The 27,967-nt window shown below is 35.9% G+C and overlaps 1 protein-coding gene across 9 annotated transcripts in view; it reads right to left on the bottom strand.

Moving 5' to 3' along the window:
• The window catches only part of LOC101967419 (uncharacterized), a 195,679-nt gene that overhangs the window by 44,052 nt on the left and 123,660 nt on the right, over positions 1-27,967 (bottom strand). The window contains exon 7 of one of the 9 annotated variants that reach the window (XM_078038266.1): positions 7,254-7,288. The exons of 7 other annotated variants lie outside the window; for them this stretch is intronic. In XM_078038266.1, the coding sequence (XP_077894392.1) occupies positions 7,254-7,282 (29 nt within the window). In that variant the 5' untranslated portion in view covers positions 7,283-7,288. Of the gene's footprint in view, positions 1-1,000; positions 1,899-7,253; positions 7,289-27,967 lie in introns of those variants that run through there. One more of the 9 variants, XR_013434405.1, reaches the window with a different exon arrangement.

Raw genomic sequence — 27,967 nt, 5'->3', positions numbered from 1 at the left:
GTATCCTCTTTAAGGTTCCGTTCCATCTGTCTCAGGTGTTCCATGAGTTCTTTATATGACCATTTTTTTGGTGATTCTATATCCTCCTGAATATTTAGGCTGCCCTGCATTGTTTGCACTCCTTTTCTTCCTTGCTTTTTCATGCTGTTCATATTGTTTCTTGTTCTGTTTGACTGCTGAGTTACTGTTTACTCCTATAAATATATTTGAAGCTTGGGAGGAAAGGTATTAGAAGGGATGGGTAGAAGTCACTAAAGAGAATAAGAGTAAGCAGGTAGAATTCAAGGAAGGGGGAATAAGAAAATTAAAAAGAGATGTAAAGACAGGAGAAAAGAAGGATAGAAAAAATAGAAGATTAAAAGGGATTTAAAGAAAAATAATAATAGTAGAAATGGAAAATGAGATTTAAAAAATAGAATAAAATAAAATAAGATGGATTAAAAAACATTTAAAAAGACAGCAAAAAAAAAAAATTTTATAAATGCAGTCCTAGAGTTCGATTAACTGCTCTTCCAGTGGGTGGAACTATGCCCACCGGGCCAAGTTTCTCCTCTCAGTAGGCGGGAGTCAATCACTGTGCAGCGGTACTTCCTCCCGGATTGGGCGGGTCTCCATTCCTGCTGTTTGCTGTGTGGGCGGGAACTTTTGCAGAGCTGGTCAGGGGTCGTTTGCAGCACTGGGTTGGCAGGTGGAGGGTGGTCATCTGCAGCTCCAAACCGCCAGAGAGGTTCACAGAGTCGGGCCCTCGGGGCCGGGCAGGCAGCGCCTGCTCCCCCACTCACTGCAAGGGTGTAGGCAGCGGCCGCTTGGCGGTAGCCAGCGGCGGTTCACAGAGCTGGTCTGCGGGGGCCCAAGCAGCCAAGCAGGCAGCACCGGCTCCCAAGTTCACTGCGCCGTGTGAGCAGCGGCTGGTTGAGGTTCACCAAGCCAGCCCGGAGGAGGGAGGGGGGACAGGCAGACCGCCAGCAACTGCTCCCAAGTTCGATGCTACGTGTGGGCAGTTCACAAACCCGGGCTGCGGGGACCCAGGCAGGCCGCTCCTGCTCCTAAACTCGCTGCTGCGTGTGGGCGGCCGTCGGCTTGGGTTCACAGGGCCCACCCGCGGGGGTCCAGGCAGGTAGCAATGGTTCCCAAGAAAAATGAAGCGTGTGGCCTGCACCGGCTGCGATTCACAGAGCCAGCTCGCGGGGACCCAGGCAGGCAACGACCGTTCCCACGAATGCTGCAGCGTGTGGGCAGCGGTCGGCTTGGGTTCACAGAGCCCGCCGGCGGGGGTCCAGGCGGTTATTGTCCGCTCCTATGCTCACTGCAATGTGTAGGCAGCGGCCATTCGGCGGCCCCGGCGGGACTGTGCCCCTGCTCTGGGTTGCCGAGATTCAGTATTTTGTGACAATCTGACACCTCCTATTAAACTTACTAGTTCCAGGAAGGTCTCCTTTCAGAGGAAATTTGCTTGAAGTTTCCCAGCAGGACGCATGTGGGTGTATTAATGAGTCTCTCTGATCCCCTTACCACGGAGGCATTGTATGTGCTGCCTCTTCGCTGGCAGCCATGTTCTTCTCAATGATGACTTTTTAAAATCAAACTTGAGTTCCAGGAGCCCATGAAATGATCGACTTGTTCCATACAACTCAGTGGTGATACCTAAACATATCCATTGGCTGTGTGATGAAAACAAGAATTTCCATGAGGGTATCATCCAGGATGGTGTTAGTGGTTTGGTTTATAACTTTGGTTATTTTTTATATTAACTTTATTTTATTAATCATCTAATTTTAAAATTGACCTGTTAGGGCTGGGGATGTGGCTCAAGCGGTAGTGCGCTCGCCTGGCATGCGTGCGGCCCGGGTTCGATCGTCAGCACCATATACAAACAAAGATGTTGTGTCCGCCGAAAACTAAAAATAAATATTAAAAAATTAAAAATAAATAAATAAAATTGACCTGTTATCTGTTCATTTTAGTTTTTCTTATTTTCATATTTATTTCTAAAAATTTTTCTTGGTGTTATTTATCTATTATGATTTTTTTCTGTGGCTCAAAAACTGGTTAGAAGTTTCTAATGCCAAGTGGTTTGGCTTCTATTTTTGTTTCATTTATGCAATTTAGTGTTAAGCCAGTGAAGAAGGTAAATGATTGTCCTCACTGTGGATTTCACATTTAATCAGTTACATTTACTGCATCCTCAGTTTGCATACATTTTTTGAAGGTTCAAATTGCAGATTTTATTTTCTTCAATTGGCATTTTGGTTTATCCTTTAATTTTGAACATCCTGGTACCACTATTTTTCCTCATATACATTTTATAAACACCAAATAAAAATCTGTTTTTTATGTAATCCAAAAATTTTCTTCTTAATAGTTGAATATATCATTTAAATGTATTGTCTTAATAAAAATAGTTGTCCTCATTTCTGATTACATCTTTGTGTAACTTTCTTTTCTACCTCCCCTATGAAACACGTTTTTATCCTCCTTCTCACAATTTCTAGTAGAAGCAGCTTTAACAAGTTTATATTGCCGCACTCAATATTCTTTCTTTATGACAATTGTTTTGATGTTAGCATTAGTAGTAACATCAGGAATCAGTACATTCAATCTTCCCTACAAAACAATTTAGTAAAATAACAAAGTTGGAGACTTGCATTAGCTGATTTTAAGGCTTAATATAAAGTTACAGTAAATAACAGTCTATGGTATTGGCATAACCACAGACATAGAGAACAATGAAAAAGAATAGAAGCCAGAAATAAACCAATAAACCTGTGTGTGTGTGTGTGTGTGTGTGTGTGCGTGTGTCCCCTGTTAGTTTATTTTCAGCAAAGACACCAAGATAATTCAATGGAGAAATTATTATTTTTTCAACAAATATGCTATAACAACAGATAAAATGAATGTTGAATTTTATTTCACACGATATATAATAATTAGCTGGAAAAAGAGCAAAACTTTTAATACAAAAGTAAGAAATATGAATGTGTTATGTGTTAGGGAAAATAAGTGAAATATAGGTAACCTGAGGAAGGCAAAGATTTCTTAAAGAGGGCACAAAGAGCACATATCTCATTTAAAAAATTCTAAATTCTACTTCATTAAAGTTTAACACGTGTTCTCTGAGCAAATGAAAAGTAAATCAGATGTAGAGAGACCATTTGTAGTACATATATTTAACCAACAATTTTTATCCAGAATATATAAAGAACTCTTGCAACTCAATAATAACTGGACAAACAACATGATAAAAAGAGACAGGCAAAAATCTTTACAGACAACTTCACAAAAGAGGCTATGGAAAGGACAAAAATACACATGGGATGTTTAATATCATTAGTCATCAGGAAAATGCAGAATCAAAACCAAAATGAGGTACAATTTTAGCTCCACTAGAATGGTATGATTAAAACAATCACATGAAACCAATGTAATTCATAATGTGGAGCTACTGAAATTCTCCTAGAGTTATGCTGGGAAATATAAAATAGCAGAGCTACTTCAGAAAACAGTTTGGCAGGTTCTTTCAGAAACTCAATATGCATTTACCAAAAGATTCAGAAATTTCATTCCTAAGTATTTATGCAGGAGAAATTAAAAGTTCATTTTCTCTAAAAGGCTTATCATAAAAGAATATTCAAAACAGTGTTGGCCATGAAAGCCAAAAATCTAGAAATGGCTTCAATATTCTTCAACTGGTGAGTGGATAAGTGATTTATATTCTATCTGTACAACAGGGGAGTATTCAGCAAACAAAAAAATGAAAGGAGCCACTGACGTGCAATAACACAAATGAATCTCAAAAATACTATGCTGAGTAAAGGAAGCTAGATTCATGTTAATACTTACTGTGACTCCTTTTATATGAAATGCTATGCCCATAGAACTGATCCACATTGACACTGAAGTCAGTGGTTACCCGGACCAGACACCAGGATTAGCAAATGACATCAAAGAGGCACAAAGGAAATTTCTAAAGTTATGAAAGTGTTTTAAATCTTGATTCTAGGGATGATGACAGATACATACATATATATGTGTATATATATGTATGTGTATATATATGTGTATATATATTTCAAAATCATTGAACATAAAAATTTGTTTAAACACCCTTAAAATTTGTTAATTATGGTATGCAAATTGTAACTCAGTTTAATTGATAAAGAAAAAAAAGGTATGAGTAACATTCTAAACAATACTAATATTTTAATGAGAATTTTTATAATATATTTATAACATGTTTACATAAAGAACTTCATATGTGACAATAATTCTGTAAGGCAGGCATCTTTCATATTACCACCTCTATTTCTTAGATTACATACTGAAATTTGAAGAATTTTAAGTAATTTGCTAATAATGGCACAACTAGAAAAAAATAAGATTTGAACCCAGATTTTTCCCACCCAAATTCTTGAAAAAGACACAGCATAAAATTAAACCCCTTTCCAAATGTTTCTCAAATGGAACTTTTTATGCAACCATAGTAAATATGGGTAACACAATAAAAAGCTAATTTTAAATAAATGTTTATGTTATTAAGAAAGGTTATGCATGTGAAAAAGAACAAATAGAATAAAATCAATAAAAATAGGAAAAGTTTTATGTAAAAGCACTCAAGCTAGCATTTTTAAACTATACTAAATACTTGAAAAACAACCAATTCCCCTTAAGTTATCAGGGCTGTGGTTTTGCAGTTTTGCTTATCATGTTTCAGGACTGGCCTTATACACAGTTGTCTGGATGACAACTTGCTTTCATTTGTAAACCACATCCCTCCTTTTGTATGGGACATGGTCCTCTTGTTCACTCACATTTGGGCCACTCCATGCCCAGATTCTCATAACACATGCTTGAATCAAATTAGCTGTCACTCTGCTTCAAAATATCTCCTTCCCACAGAGGCTTATCTAAACTAAGTATCAGAGGAAAAGTAATAGTCTTCATACATTCTAAGACCTTAATTGCTGATGGTGTATTTACTCTCTAGGGAACTTACATTTTAAGGATGACCATATTAAAACTAATGAATCTTTAATTGGTATAGTTTCAAGAAATGTGACAGAGCTGAAGGCACCAAAAACATTGTTTTCACTATAATTTTCTTTTTTTTTTTACTCCAAAAGGATCCAGTTTTCATACTTTACAACATGATATCCATGACATCTATTCATCAACATCAAATAATTCTGCTTCTGGGCAAACAGGAGGCTTCCTCCCTGCTCCTACAGTTAGGCAACAGGCCTACCTACCTACCTTGGCCAACAAAGTATGGACATGACAGGTGTCAATCCTGATCTTTAATTGACAGTGCTGACCTAACCAAGGGGTCCTGGTAATGAAATCTCCATTAGCCTGGATCTCTGAGTGAGGTGACATAAAGGAAAACCCCCATCAATACACAAAGTAAATGTGGCCTGTGTGTAAACTAAAGCTTTGTTCTTTGTTTGTTTTAAACCTATGGCATCTTGGGGGGGGGCAGATATTTGTTATGACCACATAATTTAACCTTTCCTAAATAGTACAATTAAATTACAAAATGTATTTTTTTTCTTCAAACCATATTAAATGTTTCCTAAATTTGAACAGGGATGAAACATTGATTTAAACATTCCTTTTATGGCTTGTTCCTTACCTACCTCCCTAAAGAAGTAACTAAACTCTGATGGTACAACCTGTAATCCATGGTATTACAGAAATTGGAGAAAGAACCTATACATTGTCACTTCCTTTTTTTGGAAGACTCTTCCATTTCCTTTGTTCATATACAGGTTCTTTTTGTACATGCCCCAAAATCTTCTTAGACTGGAAGCCCTCAAGAATTCAAATCTTCCCCATACATTTCTACCTTGCTGCCCCTAGTATGACCCTCTAGTATTAATTTAAAGATGCATATTGTAGTCTACATAGAGGAAGTTAGACCTTTCCTCCTATTCATGTCTATACATTTATCCATTATTAAATGCTACACTCAGTTAAAAGAAAATATTTTCCCCCTGAGAAAAGGTTTAGCATTTGATCTGTAGGTAAGCCCACTTGTTTAAATCCTTACAAAAATTTATGTGCCCCACGTTTATTCCATCTCTTCATCTACATTACCTGTTCTTCACAGACAGATTATCCTGTGTTTGGGGAATTCCAATGGTCTTCTGAAGTGCTCTATATTAATCAAATAGATATCTCAGAAAATATCTTTCCAAGCTATACTTACAGAAAAGATCCATCTCATCTAGGAGTACCATAGTACTCTTGGTACATTGAGAGATGTATTCTGTATACAGTGGTCTTATGTAGGCACAACTGGTCTTGATGCTTTTCTAACCTCCTCCTTGTCCTTTTTCTCACCTTTTCTGTTCTTCTTTTGCCCATTATCTCACATATACATTTTGTCTCACAAACAACAACAAAGAAACTAAATTTCATGTTTCTGGGATTTTAAATGGTAGTATCTGCCTCTCACATTTAATAAGACATCTCCTTCCTTATTCATGCAAAGTATCTGGGTAATAATCTTTGTAATAATGAGACCCCTCCTCTAGAAACCAAAAGCCCCTTTAAAGACAACGTGTGCATTCATATGATTTTCTGTATACCAGAAGTGCTCTTTTTATATTTGCTGTTATGGTGAAAATTCTGATAATAAGATGTGTCTCCTGTCAACAGATGCATGTGTTACCCTGATAGAAAACCAAGATAATTTGAGCAAATGGTATCATAGTGGCTCAGATTAACTAACACACCATTTCCCTCCACCACCATGATTAAAGTAATGCCAACAAATAGTCAACATTTAGAACTTCTGTGAAATAACCTTATTCATATTTCCAGATGATAAAAATGGGTGAAAGCTACATTTTTTGTAAACTTAAATACTAATAAATTGTCAATATAGTCCCTCAGAAGTTGACTAGACATTTTACTTCCAGCTGGATGTGGGTACTTCTCTCAGACACTATGCCTATTTTCACAGGTTTGGTTTCGTGTTATCAAAAGCCCCAAGAGTCCTGATTTCACTCAGCAGAGTCCCTTGGCCAGAGAAAAGGTACATATATCTGAAAGTATAACTAATTTCCCCTGAGTCCCAAAAACCTCTAAAAAAAACCCCCCAATGAATTAGATATTCTACCAGCTACTTCAGACAGTCATAAAACAATATAATGAAAAATAAAGAAAGGATCTTTAAATTATTTGCTTTAATAATATGTCATGGTTATTTCAGCCTACATGGTGCTTCTGTTACAGAGAATAAGAAATATTACCTTCTATGCAGGACAGCAGACAAGCTCATAGTCAGCTAGAGGGAATGGAAATTGGCAAAATCATCCTGTGGCAATCATCCAATTCATACAAATAAGCTTGAAAATAATTACATGTTCTACTTTTAGAAATTCATCCCAACAAACTTTTGAAACGAGGCCACAAATATTTCATTGTGTTAATTTTCATAATTTATTAATTATGCATACAATTTATTCTTTTATATATCATATGCACTGTATATGTAATATTTGCTATGTTCTAATCTGGGTGATTTTACCAAATTTATATTAAGGAAAGCAAAATATAGAGATATAATTAAAATATCTATTTTATTGATTAAGTAAATTAAGGTACATACCTCTAATGAATACTAAATCATTTTTAAAATATTTATTGATACAGAATAATGAATCTCAGCTAATATTACTAAGCACATGCTATATAGTAGTTATTGACCTGACCTTGTGTTTTACATTTCTTGTTTAATACAACTCTTTATAGCAGATAGTTTTGTTCTGTCCACATTACAATTAAGAAAAACAAGGCTCAGAAATGCTAAAACCAATGTTATCAGTGATTAAGATGTGTTCAAACACAGTCATGATCTATTTTTTAATAACAGCTTTAGTGAGATATGGTTCACTTATCTGTATAACTCACCCATTTAAGATGTACAATCTAATGGTATTAGTATATTTTATGAAGTCACATATCCATTACCAAAATCAATTTCAGATCATTTCATCACTCCCAGAAGAAATGACATACCTATTAAGGTCCATTCTCTCTCTCTCTCTCTCTCTCTCTCTGTGTGTCTCTCTCTCTCTCTCTCTCTCTCTCTCTCTCTCTCTCTCTCTATATATATATATATATATATATATATATATATATATATATTTTAGATATAACTATATTATATATATATGTATATATATATATATATGTTTAGTTGTAACTGGAAACAATACCTTTATTTATTTATTTTCATGTGGTGCTGAGGATCAAACCCAGTTCCTCATGCATGCTAGGCAAGTGCTCTGCCACTTACAACTCCAGCTCCAAGGTCCTGTTTCTATTTCCCCCTAACTCTCTCTACACTGAATCCCTGAATCCATGGGTACACTCTCTGGTTTTATGGATTTGCCTATTCTGCACATCTCACACAAATGGATTCACAGAAGATGCAGAACTAACTTCTTTCACCTAACACAATGTTTCCAAGTTCACCCATATTATTTCAAGTATCATTACTTTTTGTAGCCAAATGACATTCCATATTCTTCAAAGCAATACTATTTGTGTGCTCGATGTTTATGTATGGTTATCTAGGCTTCTATTCCTCAGTTGATAGACATTTGGACTGTGTCTACTTTGGGGCTATCATAAATAATGCAGCTGTGGACATTTTTGTACAACATCTTGTATGGACACACATTTTCATCCTCTTACATTCATAAAAGAAGTGAAATTATTGAGTTTCAGTATCTTGATTACTTCATGTTTGTCCTTTTGAAGAACTGTAGAACTATTTTCCAAATTGGCTACATAATTCTACATTGCCACTTGTAGTATATGAGGGTTGTTATTTCTCTACCTCCTTGTCAACCCTTATTATTATTAGTCTTTATTTGAGCCATCCTAATAGATATGACATAGTACCTCAGTGACATTTTGATTCACATTTCCCTGATGGATGGTGATGTGCAATGCCTTGTCATATGCTTATCAACCAACGGTAATCTTTGGTGGAATGTCTATTCAGATCTTTTGCCCATTTTTATTTGAGTTATTTTGTCTTCTTCTTGATTTGCAAGAATTCTTGATGAATTCTGAATATAAGACCCTTACTAGATATGTGAGTTTCGGATATATTCTCCCTTTCTGTAAGTTGTATTTTCACTTTCTTAATGGTGTCCTTAAGGACAAACATTTTAAATTTTAAATGAATTCAATTTACCTACTTTCTCTTTTATCATTTATGTTTTTGGTGTCCTATCTCATATGTAAAAGAAATTTGCCTAATCCAAGGTCATAAAGATTTATGCCTAGGTTTTATTTTAAAAATTTAATAGTTTTGTGATAAATGCTGGTGAGGATGTGGGGGAAAATGTACACTCATGCATTTCTGATGGAATTGCAAAATAGTACAACTACTTTGGATAGAAGTGTGGAGATTCCTCAAAGGACTAGAAATGGAGCCACCATCTGACCTAGCTGTTTCACTCCTTAGTATTTATACAAAATATCTAAAATCAGCATATTTAGTAATACATGCATACCAATATTTATAGCAGTGAAATTCACAATAGATAAGTTATGGAACCAATTTAGGTGTCCCTCATTACATGAGTGGATAAAGTAAATGTGGTATATACACATAATGAAGTTCTACTTAGCCATAAAGAAGAATGAAATTATGTCATTTTCTGGTAAATGGATGGAACCACAGAACATCATGCCAAGTGAAATAAGCCAATTCTAAAAAACCAAAGGTCAAATATTCTCTACAATATAAGGCCGCTAATACAACATAAGAAGTGGGGAGTAGAAGTTTATTGGACCAGACAAAGGGGAATGAAGGAAAGAGAGTGGGAGATAGGAATACGAAAGACAGTAGAATGAATCAGGCATAACTTTCCTATCTTCATATATGAACACATGACCAGGGTAACTCCACATCATGTACAACCACAAGAATGGGATCCTAATTAGAATAAGTTGTACTCCATGTATGTATATCAAAATACATTCTATTGTCATGTATATCTAAAAAGAATTTTTTAAAATATTATATTAGTTATTTGGGGGTTTATGGTTCCATAGGAATCATAAGGGTTTTTTTCATTGCTCTGAAAATGTCACTGAAATTTTGATACAGATTGTATTGGACCTGCAAATTGCTTTGGGTAGTATGGATATTTTAGCAGTATTGGTTCTTCTAGCACGATGACAGATTTTTTCTTTAATTTTTTGTGTCTTCTATAACTTCTTTCATCAATGTTGTTTTAATATACAGATTTTAATTATTTTATACTATTATAAATGGGATTGTTTTCTTGATTTTTTACTGATATCTTGATGTCAGTGTATAGAAACATAAAACTGATTTCGTATGTTCCTTTGTATTCTAAAACTTTACTGAATTTGTTTATTCTAATAATTTTGTGGTAGATTCTAGAATTTTCTATATGTAAGATTATGTCATCTTCACAAAAGGACAACTTAACATCTTCCTTTCTAGTTTTCCTGTTTTTCCTTCTCTTTCCTGATTGTTCTACCTAAGACTTCCAGTGTTAATATTGAATGGAACTGGCAATCTCTTTATCCTCATCTTTTTCCTGTTCATAAAGGGAAAGTTTCAATTTTACCATTCAATATGTTAGCTGTGGGCTTTTGATATATAGTCTTTATTGTATTGAGTTGTATTCCTTCTATCCTAATTTTTATAGTTTTTATCACAAAAGAATGTTGAATTCTATCAGTATTTTTCTACATCTATGGATATGAACATACGGTATAACATATTGTAAGATATGTTATATCTTAGGTTGGTTATATGTTTTTAGGTATTTATTCATTTCCTCTAGGTGATCAATTTATTGGTGAACAACTGTTGATAGCTGTCTCTTAAGATTCTTTGCTCCCTGTGATATAAGTTGAAATGTTTCCTCTTTCATTCCTGATTTTTATTCATCTTTTTTCTCTTGTTATTAGTTCATCTAACTAAATTCATCAGTTTTATTTTTTTAAAGTAGATTTGTTGATCTTTATTAGACTTTTTCTATTCTCTACTTGATTTGTGCTCTAATATCTTTTTCTAAAAAAAGGAAATTCCTTCCTTCTGAAAAAGTTGAACTCATAGAAACAGAGCAGAACAGCAGTTAACAGGACCTGGAAGTGGAGAAAATGTTGATTAAAATGTACAAATGAATGTTTTTAAGGTGAAAAGTTCTGGAGACCTAGTGTGCAATTTGGTGACTACAGTCAGTAATAGCATATTATATGCTTGAAATTTGATGGGAGCAGATCTAAAGTGCTCTCACCACGCAAAAAGTAACTATGTTAGATGATTGATATGTTAGTAGTAAACATTTTACTCTATTATATAGCTATACGTATGTGTGTGTGTATAAAACATCATGCTGTTCACTTTAAATATAGATCATTTGTCAATCATACCTCAACAAACCTGGGGAAATTTTAAGCATAGAAAGATAAAACATGAATATACTTCCCTAGGGACAGAAATATAAATGTTTTTTTTAAAAAAAAAACATACCTTAATTTTCTTCTTTTCATCTATTTTTTTTCCTATCATAAAAAAGAACCCTTAATATCTAAACCACTCATCTGGTTATTAAACTAATTGCAACTAGAAAAGATATTTTCCTACTAAAGGAAAGGACTACTTAAAAATGTTCTCTCATCAGCCTTCTGGTGATAGCAACATCAAGTTTATAGAAAAGATCAAGTAGCAATATGAACCCTGACTGCTATCACCAAACTCACTCCCTTTTGATAAGGAGAGAGAACTAGTGAACACTGGTGAGCCTCAGAGAGGGATGACAGGGGCCTGCTTAAATCTCCAGTGGTCTGGGTGGTGGGACAGGAGCACTAAAACCATTGACTCTAAGGACTCCACACTGAGGAAAGGAAGGGTCATGTTCCCCAGCGCTCCCAGATTAGGGGGTTGTTAAACATCGCCTCTGAGCTAATTGTTCATTTCTGGGAACATAAACCATTAGGGCCTACCTGTAGAGAGGGGGTTTATAGGAATTATATGATAAGTGGAGTTTTAACCTGAGTTTGTCTCACAGTAGAACTACATAGTTAGAAAACATACCTACAAACTGAAAAATCCTGCAATGGTTTCCTGTCCTGTAGAGGGAGCATTCTTATGTGGGAAGTACTAAGCTCCTCTATACCAAGAGCAGGAAATGAGATCCATGCTGCATATGGAAAGTAGGGCCACCACAAAAAATTTGGAAGTTGCAGGAGTATTAATTCATTTAACATACCCAGGTAATACACTATTTGATCTATGCCAAAGACAGATAGATGAACCATTTTATACAATTGACCGCAGATAACACCACAGATAACACCAACAGTGGGGGTAAATTATATTTTTGATATGATAAGAGTGGCTTTTCACTTTGGGGGTTCTCCTCCCAAAACCCACAGCCCCAGTCTAACCATGGGACAAACATCAGACAAATCAAAATTGAGATATGAGATATTAAAAAAAATATCTGACCAGTAGTCCTTAAAACTGTCAAGGTCATTTGAAAAAAAGGAGGAGGAGGAGGAGGAGGGTTAGAAACACTGTAAGAAATAGGACTCTAAGGAGATCTGATAACTGAACGTAATGCACTATCCTGGACAGGGTACCAGAACAAAGGGCTTTAATCAAAAACTAAGAAAATCCAAATAAAGCATGGACTCTAGCTAATGATGATGTATGAATATTGTTCAACTGTGACAGATTACATAACAATGTATTAGAAATAGGGAATGTATGCATAGGGTAAATGTGAATACTTACACTATTTGTGCAATTTTTCTCTAAAACTGTTCTTAAACCAAATATTTGTTTAAAAAAGATGATTTTATGAACATGATTTATCATCACTTAATTAGGTGATGACTCCAATTATCACTGCTGTTCCAATATAGTCACCTTCCTGGAGCAAATTACCATTATTTCTGGCAACTGAGAATGTGATTTTTTTCCCCCCTACACCAATAAGCAGTTGTTGTTTTGAAGGTTACATGTACAAAGAGAGCTCATATGGATATCAAAGTAAACAACATAGAAGGTAGGTGAATTCAACATCTTTTTCTGCAGTATAGGAGCCATATATCTATTTTTAGGAAAAATATACTATTACATTATTTTATATTAAAAATATATTTTTAAAAAAAAGGACGTGTATAATATAAAGCTCTAATTAAAAAACAGACAAAAGTTTAAATAAATAATAAATGATGTTCTGAAAATTCAATAATATAAAATGAAATTGCATTTGTAAAAGATTATGTTGAAGTTGATCGTTCCAAATACTACTATACAAGTTTCACTAATAAGAGGCATCTTTCTTATTTGAATTTAGAAATCTCCTAGGTAGAGAGGGAATGCTGGCATGCAAAATATCTGCAGTACTAATGTGTGTCTATCTAATAAATGTGGGTTCTCTCTGAACTGGTCACATACACCTTACCCCTGGAATTCAGCTAGGATTGTGTGTACCTGCAGTCACCTGCCAACTTCTTCCTGATTTCCAGATCTCAGAACTATACAGCATGTTCATCCTGAGTGTAGCAGAGATACAGCCAACCCTTGTGGCCATATAGCTAGCTCTGTACTGTTTACTGAGAGTCAATCCTGGAGACCCGGTCTCTTAGATCAACAGTAATTTTCTAAACACCAAATTCCCTGTATTAAGTCACTTCCTTTGTAAAATGCCAAAGAAGTTTCTGTTATCATCAACTGAGCTATGATTAATATAAAGGGACAAAAAAGGAGCTATAAATAAGAGACTGGGACCTCACGGCTGCATATTAAATACTTAAGAATATTTTTCACTTCTAAAAATAATATGGTCTCTACAAAGGTTTTAAATAGAGCACGTTCTTGATCTATCTTTTGTTTTTCTTCGTTAATAAGTATAATGTAGAACTATTTCTCTACCATGAAGCTAAAAAACATAACATCTGAGAGTTGGCCTCAGTTCAGGGTATGTGTAAACTATAGAGAACTCAAAATAGAATTCTGAGATGCCCTGACACTGGAGGGCACAGGAGAGGAAGTAGGCGAGTTGATAGAAAAGTAGTTCCCAGACCACATCACACAGCACAAAGTCCTTCTCAGTGATGTTATCTTGGGCCCACTGGTAGGCTCCTTCCATATCACAAGTGAGTGTGACATTACCTTGCCTAATGTAGAAGAGCAGAATTCATAAACTGATGTCCTGCAGGCTGCAGCCATGCCTCAAAATCATTTCATTTGGTCAAAATCATGTCTAAGAAACTTGAGCCCACATTACAGAATGAGAGTACATCTAAAAATACAAATTTCCAGTTCTGCTTGCAACATGAGCTCTGACACCACTGGAATACCTCCCCACAGGGCACTGAGCAAGTGGAGCTGAATCCAAGCAGTGAGCTCTCATTGACCCAATTCTCATCTTTATTGCACACCTTGTACTGAGCTGTAACTGTCTCTGCTCACTTTTATACCCTCACCAGATTGTGGGGGAGATGATGCTTCTTTTATACCTGTATCTCCTCCACTTAGCCTTTACATATTATATGCCTTGATAAAGTGTTAAGTATCTGTCAAGTATGTGAATAAATAAATGTAGTGAGTCAAGCTATTCAATTCACTTTGTTTTATTGAAATAACATTTATTAAATTCCTACTCTGTATAGGACACTGACCTGGGATCTATTCAAGTACCCTACATTCATGTAGCAAACACCATGGTAAAAAGTAGTTGAGGTAACCAAAAGGAAGAATGTTACCATCATGATACTTCTTCATAAATGATATGAGATTTCAGCTGATAATGTAAAGGATCAGTAAGATTCTAACAGACAAGATGCCTAAAACCAGGCAGAATAGTACTTTAGAGAGAACAATATGGCCTTGTTACTAGGCATACTGGAAGAACAAACCCATTGCTATAATGAAGAATTCAAGGGAAATAAGGCTGGAGAAAAAAATGTAAGGAATAAATGTTGAAGTATAGGCCTGGCTCAAAAGTTCAGATATGATCATATACACCCTGGCTACAATTTAAGCTGACAATAGAGAAAGTGGAATAGAAAAACTAGATAACCACAAATTGCACAAGGGATTTCAAATGGAAAATGTTGTGGCCTGTAAAAGTGGATGGTTTTCACAAGAATATTCATAAGTCAAGACTAGTCAAGTTGTACACTTTAAAGTACCTGATTATACTTACTATACTTCAATAAATCTTAACAGAAAGTAAGTGAACCTTTATATATATATATATATATATATATATATATACATATGTATATATACACACACACACACACACACACTTTACACACACAACTTATATTTTCAAAGGCAGTACACTAGAGATCTTCAAAGAAATAGAACCAGTAGGATAGATAGAGATGAGAGGAGATTTACTATAGGAATTGACTGATGCAATTGCAGAGACCAAGAAGTCCCATGGACTGCAAGCTGTAGAATCAAGAAAGCCAGTAGAATGAATCCCAAGTCCAAATGCCTGAGAATGAATGGCTGATGGTGTATGTCATGATCTGATCCAAAAGCCAAGGATCCAGGAGTGCCAATGTCTAGACAGAAGATGGGTGTCTCAGCTCAAAAGAGCAAGTTTACCCATCCTCTGCTTTTCTTTCTTTCTTTTTTTTTCTCTATTTTAGTTCTCAACAGATTAGATGTTACCCATTCACATGGTGGAAGGCCATCTGCTTTTATTCATTTCCCTAAATGAAATGCAATTCTCTTATAAAAATACAGACACACCCAGAAATAATATAAGTTATCTGGGTATCTCAGCCCAGTCAAGTAAACACATATTCACCATAAGCAGCAATGTCAAGTTGGGGGGAAGAAATGAGTTAATGAGTTAGTGGTTATTAAAAACTTACTATGGATAAAACACCATGCTAGGAGCTTTATGCAAGCTATCTCAATTAGTAGGTAAAGCACCCTAAAAGTGATGTGTTCTCACAGAAATCAAGACTCACATATCAGCTACAATCATCATATAATTATTAAGAGAGAGAGTTTAGATTTGAACAAAGATCTATCATGTGGGTCTACATACCTGCACCTCACATAGAACTTAGAACTAGATTCATTCTCTACACTGATGACAAGTACCAGGCAAACTGAAGGAAGCATATGCATAAGCCAAATTAAAGACAAAGAAAACTTTACTCCAAAAACCTGTTTCACATTTTCATAGAGTTCACATTCTAAAAAATTCTTCAACTGACTGCAAACTTAGTGAGAAAAAAAAGGAAGAAGGAAAGGAGGAAGAGAAGGAAAATGGAGGCAGATTGAAAAAGGGAGGGAAGAATGGGGGAAATTCCGGAGAAAAAAAGTAAGGGAAAGAGAAAAAAAGAACAGATCATGTCTCCATACATTTTAAGACCCAATTCACATAATATGGAGAATCAGTTCAATGTTTTCCCCAATTCAAGTGTCACAAATACCATCAATTTCACCAATGAAAGCTCATTTACAACACACATTATGTTAATTAGTAAGCCTGCCGTTTCACTAGTGGAAATCCATTTCCAACAGTTAGTGATGCACCTAGTGTCAATCAGAGGTAAAGACAGTAGAACTCCTAAATTTGTATTTTCTAATAAAAATGCTACAGCCCTCTTAGAGTAGAATTTCTCTTTATGTAACTTACAGTATTGAAATATATGCATAATATCTGACTACCCATCCTGAAATATTTTAAAATAATAAAAATTGTTCAGTACAATTTTGGATTATCTAAATTAGAAGGTTTCATAATAAAAATGTAAAACACATAAAAATTGAATAACCCTGAGTATCAACATACTACTTTTGCATTTCAGAAGTTAATTAGGCAGAAAGTCTCTTTAATTATGTAGCTATGGTGTTGTTTTTAATTTTAAGCTTATTCTTTCATTCCCTGGATTGCCATCAAGTGACTCAGACTGCTATAGTTCATTTGTGGTTGATCTGCCTATATATTACTGGCTTCTTGAGTCTTGCATTAGGGAATTTTTTAATGATTTCAGTTTGGCACTATCCTCCCAGAATTTTTCTCTACTAAACTTCAACTTCGTTGGAGCAAATGAGAAATGTGTAATGGTGTTGAAAATAATTCTTAATTTGGATGTACTTATGCCATCATTAATCAAGTATTATGTGCTCCAGAATTATCATTTATTTCTCAATTATCTCTTTAAATCAGTATGTACTTCTTCCTATGATAGAGATAATAATCATTGCTACATTAGCATCAAAGAAAATGAAGCATAGCTATATGAAGTGATACCATTTTCTCCACTAAAAAATGAAGGAATGAACATTGCAGTCTAATCTGGAATGTCACGTCATGTACACAGTTTTATCAAACATTAAAATGAGGACTGAGAGTATCTTAGAAATTTTAATACATAGCAATTTCTTCTCCCTCATTCCCCATGTTTAAGAGTCAATATCCTGTACTTAATAATTGAAGGTCCAGGAAGTGTCAGAAAAGATTAAGATAATTCATCTCAGAAACTTTCCCTTCTAATCCATGGAGCTAGAGCATTTCTTTGTCACAGGTGTAATAAAAGGGAGAAGGAAAAAGATATCATAGTAAGCTACATTTATAACAGGTTTGTTATACCCTCATTCAAAAACAGTTTCTCTTACAACATTTTAAAATACAGAGGAAATGATAATGCAATGAACTATTTTTTCTCTCTAAAGACACTATTTTAGAGGTCCAAGACCATCATAAGTTTGCAAAGAATTTGCATATTTAATTTTAAATTAGCATCTTTTCATGAAAAAAGGATATGTTCATTTCCATTGTCATTGTTGAAAGTAAGTTATCAAGAATGAAAATGAGTGGACAGGAGCTGATAACTATAGTTGAATAATGGTCTAATTCTGAAACTATTAAATAATTGATCATGATATGTCCTTATTACAGGCCAGTGTCAAAAATAACTTCCAGAAATGTGATGAGAATATTGGTCAGAATTGAACTGATTTCTCAAAGAAAGAAGAACACTATTTTGCCAATGTAATTTTATCTTCTCATAAAACCTTTATTGCAGTAAAATACGTGTATCATTGCTAATGTTCAACTTTTGCCCCAGAGTTGAATAGATAATTCACATTTTATGCAATTATTCCTATGTAGGATGTCCTGGGCAACTTGTCAACGTGCTGTAAATTTATCTTTCTCTACATTTTTACCACAATAAAAATTATGTATATTCTGGGCTAATGTTCACTACGTGACTGAAAACTGCAAAAATATTTTCCAAATTATGCAACTGTTGCATTTCAGAAAGTTATTTGTAACTCAAAGTTTGCAAGGTCAAAAAAATTATATTTTATATACTCAAGGTACATATAAATCCTGATATGTACAGTAAAACCTAAGAAAAAGTGAGTTGGAGATAAATGCTCCAAAGATTCTGCAGAAGCTCAAAGAATTTCAGGAGGAACCTCAAACCTGATCACCACCTTTTCTTTTAACAAGGAGAAGGGGATTTTTCCTTATCATGAGAGAAACCATAGGATCTGAATGCTATCCTCACTTAATCTGCCCTTGACTTCCCTCTTAATTTGCAGTCAAGTACCATCTTCACAGTCCTAGACTTGAAAAATCACCAGTGATTGGCAATGTAATGCCTTCTTGTGATATCTACCTTTCACTTGCAATCTCACCTTAAGGCCTTGATTCATGAGCCTGACAACTTTAATTTTCTCTACATAATGCAGTATTGTCTGCCTCTAAAAAATAATAAATCCTGTGGAATAAATGAGGTAAGATTTAATTCCTATATATCAAGAGTTTCATGACCAGGGAGCATCCATTTAACCTTCAGAATAATAAATAAAGCTCAAAACACACACACACACACACACACACACACACACACACACACACACACACACACACAAACACACAGCACCGTTAGTTTTATATATATGTATGATAGATTTATTATAATTGTATTTGGTGGATTTCTCAAATCAGTCTCTACAAAATAATAAAAGAAAAACATTTTTAAAAGCTATGTGGATCATTTAAATGGTTGACCTTTGGCAGCAGCAATATACATAATGTTTAACAAGTAGCAAATATTTATCAAGAAAAGATCTTTCGAACATTAGACCAACTAAAATTTGTTGAATTTAAAATTATTTTCATTTGTCAGCCTAATCAAGGAAGGTAAACATAATTAAACATGCTCATGTCTCAGCTGAGTGTTTATTCCAAACACTGAATTTATCCAGTCTTTTTTTAATGAAAATACAACAATGATTTATAAAAATATGACAACAATTGAACACCCTATTCCGACTCTATGTTGGGAATATATGTCTGTCAAAATTTGATGCCATTTTCATCCTCGCCCATGTAGAATAATATTCTAAACCATCATGTTGTTTACTTCTCATAGAATATCAATCCACAGTATCAGGATTCACACTTGTCAGTCATTTCTTTGAGAAATACAAATTCATATACATCTCCACTTGACTGAAGATATTTATAAAGGTACTAAAAAGGAGGTATGCCTACAATATGATCACTAATACCAACTCCAGGACCAATTTTAATACCGACACTAACTCTAATACTGACACATGCTGCCTATGAAGCAGCTAGGTATATTGATTGACTCATGTTTCTCCTTCCTATGGGAAATTGCCAATACCATTTTGTTTCTCATAAGAATAAACTAAAATGAATAGTCCAAGTTCTCATAAGCATTAGAAGTGAAAGCTGATCTTGAACCCATATCTGACTACAAAAAATATACACTTTCTATTATAACTCAGACAAAAACTTAGCAATCATTAGTTTTTACTTTCTGCTGTATTAGAAATATTAACATTACTTGATTTTCATATGAACATATTTCCTTAAACTTCTATTTGTTTGCAATATTCTATTTATGTCAAGATTTTTCTAGTTTAAAATATTTCTAATCTTTAAAAAATTTTTATAATAGTCATTCTATTCTATAAAATTTTACTGGTTTATATTTCCTGTTTTTGTTCCGTTGATATGCACTCAAGATCTTTTCTTCTCTCCTCTTTCTTGCTATCCGCTTGATGATGCCTTTTCTGGGACACTCTCTGAGTGTTCTTCTGCCTTCCCCACTTCCCAACTGGCCCCATTTCAGAGCTACCAATTGCCCACGTGCAACTTAGAGCTACTGTGTATTTACTGGAACTTAGGAAGGACTAGGGCAAACAAGCCCTTCTTCTTTCCTTTCTGCTCTTCTAGGCTTCATGAGATTATTCAAGCAATAAAACCCCTATACTGAAGAGATTAAGCAATTTCATAAAAGTTTAAAACATAATTGCTTCAATATTTAAAGTTGAAACCATTTTTAATTTATTTTGGGGTCCCCAGGACAAAGAGATTTCCCCAAGTGGTTTGGGCCAACATAAGCCATAACCCCAAATTTAAATCCTTATTTCAAGTCCTTTGTACTAAAAACTCCAGTTCCCTCCATCAAAAAAAAAATGTCCTACATGAAAAGATCCACATCATATGTTAATGGGAAAATGCAAATAAAACAGAAATGAGATGCATTCAGTACACCTACTACAATAACTAAAATCTGGCAACACCAAATACTGGGGAAGATGTGGAACAACAGGGACTCTCATTCATTCCTAGTGAAAATGCAAAATAGTACAGTCACTTTGGAAAACAGTATGACATTCTCTCACAAAACTACATATAACCATACCACACAATCCAGTAATCACACTCTTTGGTATTTACCCGATTGAGAAGAAAACTCAAGTCTACAAAAAAGCTACACATGGATATTTATGTCAGCTTTACTCATAATTGTCAGAACTTGGAATCAGTCAAGGTAACATTCCATAGGTGAATGGATCAACTGGGATATCTCCAGACCATAGCATATTATTTGACAATGAAAATAACTATCAAGCCATGAAAATATGTGAGGAAGCCTAAATGGAAGGAATACCATTCAAGAACAAATATGATGTTTTTTCTCAGACATATTCCACTAAAAGCCCATAATGAGGGAAAGTTACTTTGTCTATTAGCAGATCATTACCTGCTTTTTCATTCAAAGAGTCTCTATCATTTTGATTTTTAGGACTTCTGATTTCTTTTCTTCTCTAACTAAAGTCTTGATAACCTCAGTTAGCCTCAGATGTTTGATCTTTGGACACTTTTGGAAGGGTCTTTGTTGGGGTTAAGGTCCTCTCATTCTGAAATCTTATGATGGGAGTTGAGAATCAGCAATATTTCCTGTCCTGCCTTACATTTTCAAACTAGATTTAATACAATCTTTTCTGTAAAAGTTGGCTTAATTTTATTCTTTTCTTATTTAATAGTAGCAATGGAAAGAGGTACTACATCCAGTTTTCAATCATTTTCTTTATACTACAAAAAGAAGTTTTATCAAAAAATTCAATGTTTGCTTAGAATACATGAGAATGTCAGTCTACAAATTTATGATACCACAGTATTAAAATTATAAGGCAAAATAATAAAAGTTGAATTTAAGAGGTTCAAGGACAAGCAGAGACTATTTCTTGTTTGATATTAATATCCACAACCTGCCATTTTAATAAAAATCAGATTTCATTTACTAGAATTTGCTTTTTCCATAAAAACATGATTATTAGCTATGGCTGCTAGTGGTGACAGTAAGAGAAGGTCAAGAGCCTAATTTAGACAGAGGAGAAAAGAAAAACAGAAGCCAGAAGATAAATTTATAATGTAGTTCACATTAAGTACCTAAATGTAAAATGCTTCTAGGGAATTTTTTCATATCAAATGATAGAAATTATATTGTATGTTTATAAGTCTTTCATTTGTTCAGTGATTCAGTTATTTCATAGATATTTGTCACCAACATTTTGTTAGGTTGGGAGACATACAAAAATATTTAAGACCTAGTCCACATCATCTGTAAAAGTTGGTTTAATTTTATTAAAAATATCCATTGGATAAATCAAATGGATATTTATCCATAAGGCAAATGCACATACAATTTGCTCTAAGTCAATTAATATACAAGTGGTAGAGTCAATGTTCTAGCCTGAAGCACTACTACCCACAGTGGAATTTGCAGACCTAGCTGGACTGGGCACCATTTATTGCTTGTTCACAATAGGGAAAACCCAATTTGAGAGTAACTGTGTAGGGACTTTGAATCATCTAGCATTGCTGTAACATCCATAAGATATAAGATCTTGAATAATGAATATAATAGTGAAATTCAGGGTTTAATATTTTGCAAGCCCTTTTATTTCATTTTATTTGTGATCTATTTTTATTGTAATTTACAGACATCAGTTTGCAATGGATTAGGGGAAAAATACTAGTTCTTCATTGATATTTTTAAAAACACCACATAACTCCAGTTAAGATGGCAGCCATCAAGAATATAAACAATAATAAAGGCTGGAGAGGAAATGGAGGAAAAGGAACACTTTTACACTGTTGGTGGAACTGTAAATTAGTACAACCACTATGGAAATCAGTAGGGAGATTGCTCAAAAGATTAGGCATGGAACCACCATATGACCCATAAGTACTCCTTGGTACTTATCCTAAAAAATCAAAGTCAATATTCCATAGCATTATACCCATATTTACAGAAGCACAGTTCACAATAGCCAAACTAAGGAACCAGCCTAGGTGTCCATTAAAGGATGAATGAATAAACAAAATGTAGTATGTATACACAATGAAGTTTTATTTAGCCATAAAGAAAAGTGAAATTATATACATTTGCAGGAAAATAGATGAAACTTGAGACCATCATGTTAAGTAAAATAAACCAAACTCAGATGGTCAAGAGTCTTTATGTTTCCTCTCAAATGTGGAAGCTGGAAAAGAAAGGTGGCTGGGGGAATCTCATGAAAATTGACAGAAGATCAGTATAATACAGGAAAGGGAACAAGGGGAAGGAGGAGGGGAGGGATAGGGAAACACAGGAGGAATGAGATTGGCCAAATTATATTGTTATACTGTGTGTATGTATGCATGTAACAACAAATCCCACCATTATTACAACTATACTGCACCAAAAAATGTCCAAGTCATATAATATGAGAAACTAAAAGCATCACACACACACACACACACACACACACACACACACACACACACACACACACAATCTTAAAAGTTCAGAGGCTAGGGAGAATAACTCTACTCCAAGGTGAAAATAAAGACCAGTGAAGAAACTAGCCATTTGAAGGTTTTTGGAGAATAGCTAGATTTTTAAAAGGTGGTTATCCAGTTATGAGATATATTTTAGGAAACAAAGATAGTTTGAATGCAAGTAATGCTCAAAAACCAGCAAGTAAATGAGTTTGGCAGCAAAGGCACCATTATAGAAGCAAAAAGAAAAAAAAAAACGGTGAGGTTTTTAAGCTAGAATAAATGGAAAGTTCAGAAACGATCAGCATTTTTTCTTAAACTTTTTAATGCGTTGTCTAGGTAGTAGGGCATGATAAGAGTTGCATCTTTCAGTGGTGTGCAAAATGTAAGTAAGCAGTAAGAGAACTACTTAATAGCATGGAAGTGAGGAGCAAGGCTTGGTGGGGGCTGGTATGGAGAACACACAGTCCATGAATGCAGGCCTTCTGGGGAGGCCTGATGATGGCTAGTTCCATCCAGCACAGGGCTCAGCACTTGGGCCACCGAAGGCATCCACTGCTGCGGTTTTGTTGAGCTGGAGAGAAGTGTTCGAATTTTAATAAAGATCAGAGCTTGAGAAAAAGAAGGACCAAAAGTGATCCTGAACTTCCTGTGTGGTTAACTAGAAGGACTTTTAGAAATCAGAACAGTTTCTGTTCTGGAAAGAAATCAAGACAGACTCCATTTTTGACATAATTGAAGTCACACCTATGTGAAATGCAGTCTTAAGAGAAAGATCTAGATGGAAATACCAAGAGGTCAACGGTAGAGGTTTCAGTGTTGAGGATGTAACAGTTCCAGGGGGAAAACTGGAGGACAGAATGCCAACCAGAGAGGAAAGAGGACAGGGGCACTTCACAGAGAAGTCTGAAAAGAAGAAGGGTAGTAATGCAGAAAGGCAGGAATCCCAGAGGGAAACTTTCAGGGGCCAATGTCCACCATGTTTTCTAGGACCATGAAGCTCCTCGTGTGGGGGGTGGTGGGGGCGCACCGGAGGGGCAGGTAGTCAGGAGTTCACTGTGGAATCTTGAGGGAGACATTTTCTCAGTAATAATGAAAATAACTAAAAGCTAAAGAACATGATTTTTTTTAAGATTGTTAAAAAAAATGAGGTAGAAATATAAATGGGTAGAGAAGGTGACAGGATTGTGAAAAGTTTGAGGGAATGGAAATAGTAAAGTAGGGAAGGGGAGCTATTTGAAAGAGAAGCTAATGAGGGAACAAAAATTTAGAAGAAGAAAAAAAGGGAAAGATCCAGGAAATGGGGTAGAAACTGGGAAAGTAAGGATCAGCCATGTGTCTTCTGAGGAGGGAAGGACAGAAGAGACAAGTGGCCTTCTTTACCTGGAAAATACAGAGGAAAACAGGAGAATTCACAAATTTTTGTCCAAAAAATTTGCTTTGTTAAAAGAAAAATTAAGTGCTTCCATAGAGGTAAAAGTTTGATTCTGCTGATACACATCTGGCTGGTCAGCTGACAGGACACTGCCCAGCTAGCACTGAGTCAGGGTTTTATAGACCAGGAAGGGGACATTTGAGTGGTTGTCCTTGAAATATAGGCATCAGTAGAAGTTTTTCTTTAACCAAAACTTGGGACTTAGGGGAATTATTTCTAGTTTTTATGCTCTGTGAGGAAGCTCCCCCAAACATGAGAACCATATTTTACAAGAACTGTTTTTACAATCCTCACAGTTCATCAGCCAGTCAGACTTCATGGAATGAGGGAGCTGGGTAAAAAAGAAATGAGGCACAGTTAGGAAGCAGAGGGACAATCAGGGGACTCTGTCATGTCTGCTGAAGATCTTTCACATTTTCATCTCTTGAACTTCTTCTCTCAACCACTAACTTGATCCTTTCTGATTGACATAAAAATAAGTAAAGTCATTCTTTCCTTGAACAACCTCCAGTCTCCCTTATCACCTCTCCTTGCTGGTCAGACAGCATGCGACCTTGGGTGAGCTCCCCGCAACTCACCAGTTAACCTTTTTTTTTTTTTTTCTCTTTCTGCTCTCCTTTCAGTGATAGAAAATTCCCATCCTTTTCTAGCCCAGTGATACCCTTACAACCCTTTATCAAGGATATAATAAAAGCTGTATTCATGATCCACTGCCTTCGGAGTCAAACCAAACAAGAGCTTTAAAGCCAGGCTCTGCCCCTTATACATCATATGACTTTGAACTAGTAAATTAATATTTCTGAGATTCAGCTTTTTCATCTTCAAGGTGAGGAAAATAATGCCTTTCTTAAATGTATTGTGAAGATTAGATTAAATTAAATAACACCAGTAAATCCCTTGTTACACTGTCGGAAGGACTGGGGACATGACAGCCATTCTGATTAGTGTGGGTACGTGGCTTCTTCACACACAATTGACTTCCTGTTGCAGAACTACCATAGTATCCTAGAACGTTCCCTGGACACAGACAGGCACAGGGCAGCACTTGGACTCAACTAGAGACAAGCCTAATAGGCTACTAGTAGCCTCCTCTTCACTAGAGGTAGAACCTAGAAAGAACTGAGCACTGTCTTCATGGTATCTCACCCCCTGGAGATGCACATTCCACAGGAGTGTCTGTCTCACTAGGCACAGACACCTCTCAACATGCCTGTAGCTCCCAGGACATGGCTGCCTGATTTCTCAGTCAGTCCTACTCCCTCCCAGGACAGACATTAGTCTTTTTCTTTCAATGTTTCTTCCTTTTCCTGGATGTGTTTTCCTGCTCCTGGTCTCACATGGAGTCCTTTATGATCAACCATATATATTGCAGCTGATGAACTTGGTAGCAGATCCTCAAAGACAATTATTAGGCACCCTCTATATGCTTTCCCCATTGTTAGTACCTCAAGACTTCCTTTTGAAAAGTTGAAGTCATTTTTCACTGCTCATATCACATTCTCTAGTCCCTTCCGTTAGTCCCCTGTATTATTCAAATGTGTTCTTGTTTCCTCTGCGGGATTCTGCTGTACCTGGTACACACCAAGACACACACACCCTACAAAGCAACACACACAAATTGTCTTCACCAGAGAGATATGCTGCAAACGGAGACACACAACAGCACCCACTTATTTCCACCCCAGGGGCCTGAGGTTGAGATGGTGAAGCCCAGATGTGCACATAAGGAACTTTCCTCTTCCATTCTCCTCTGGGGGGAGGCTGAGACACAAAAATCACTGGTACCTGAGGGTGTGGAGGCTCAAGCTCGGTAGCATGTGCCCTCTCTTATTCTCATCCCTTTCCCTTGTTGGAATTCTTCCCTTATTCACATGCTTGAGCGCAGAGGTTGCCAATTAAATTGGCGGCTCAGAGGTTGAACCTAGTCAGCAGTTGGCCAGAAGGGTATAATCATGTGTTTTGGATTCATTGCTAAGATGAGGGAGATAAAACATGAAAACCTGAACTTCCAGATTCCCTCCTCAGTCATTTCAACCTGCTAGGCCCTGGATTCCCTGGACCTTGAAGATGGTGAAACCCTGGTGTTAGGGCAGGCTGCCTCTCAAAGAGAGCCACTCCTATTCATGCATCCTCACTGGGTTGGGGTGCTGGGAATCCCCAAACAAAGCTCCTAGCCAGAAAGCCTTTTCATGGCAGAGTCTTCTCAGGCTGACAAACTCCGTGCAAAGCATTCGTCACACACAAGTCCCCACTTTCCCAAGTCTCACAGATCTCACAGTCTCACAGAGTGGAGCTTTTTGTCAGAGCATGACAAAGAGGGCAAGAGGCATCCAGCTCTGGGTTTTACAGGAAGCAAGAGCCAGAGGGAGCCAGGACTCCTTGCACCAAACTGTTTCATTAAATAATTCATTGAACAACTTCTGCCAAGACCCTGTTGCTGCTTAATTACTTGCTGGCTTTCTTCTTCTTCTTCTCTTTTCAACTTTCTTTTAATTGAAAATCCAAGCTCCGGCTTGTCACAGCCTGGGAAGTTGGATCGCTTGGAAACATCTTCTGACTCTGTCTCATTAGGTGTCCAGCCACTGAAAAAATGTATGACAGTTGGAGAAGAGGATGTAGGAGTAAACAAATGCCAAAAAAAAAAAAAAGAGCAGATTTACCAACGATGTCTAATGAGAAAAACAATACTTGGGAACACAGCTCGGTTTTTCTATTTAACAAGCAAAGAAATAAACTGCAGTCATACAAATGTACTAGGAGCCTTAGAATAATTTCTGGTAAATGAGAATTGGACTACTTGATGGAGTCAGTAATAGGGAGGACAAACAGCAGGGTGTAGGCACAGCCGGTAAATCATTACCTTAAGGAAATGTCAAACCAAATGGGGAGTCTGGAATTGGTGACTTAAGATCAGGGAACAGGGACCCATCTGAGCAATTTAAGTCAGAAACAGGATTTTAGTGTTGTGATGGAAAGAATGCGTTGAATTATCTAAACACATGTTCTCTAGATGCCAGGGTAAGTGAGGATGCCCAGAAGTGGCCAAAACAGACCGGATGCCACAGCCTTATGTTATGTGTACACTCGCATAAAAATACATTAAAAAACACATTCAAATTTTTTTTCTTCAAAATAAAAAAACATTTGGAAATACAAGCTATTTGAATATAAATCATCTGGAATCAAGATGGCCTGGTTCTTGGCCCCTAGCTAAATTTTTTTTTTTAACCATAAAACCTTACATATTATTACACAAGTGACTCTGTTCTCTGGTGCAATTTCTTCAGTTGTGAACTGAAGGGTTGGGAGAAGCTGCAAGGTACAAAGGGATGTGTCTCTCCAAGAGGACACTAAGGTGTCTGGTTGAGCAGAAGTTCTATCCTTTTCT

Source organism: Ictidomys tridecemlineatus, chromosome 2 (assembly GCF_052094955.1).
Source record: "Ictidomys tridecemlineatus isolate mIctTri1 chromosome 2, mIctTri1.hap1, whole genome shotgun sequence".
NCBI lineage: Eukaryota > Metazoa > Chordata > Mammalia > Rodentia > Sciuridae > Ictidomys > Ictidomys tridecemlineatus.
This window is presented reverse-complemented; position numbering and strand designations above follow the sequence as displayed.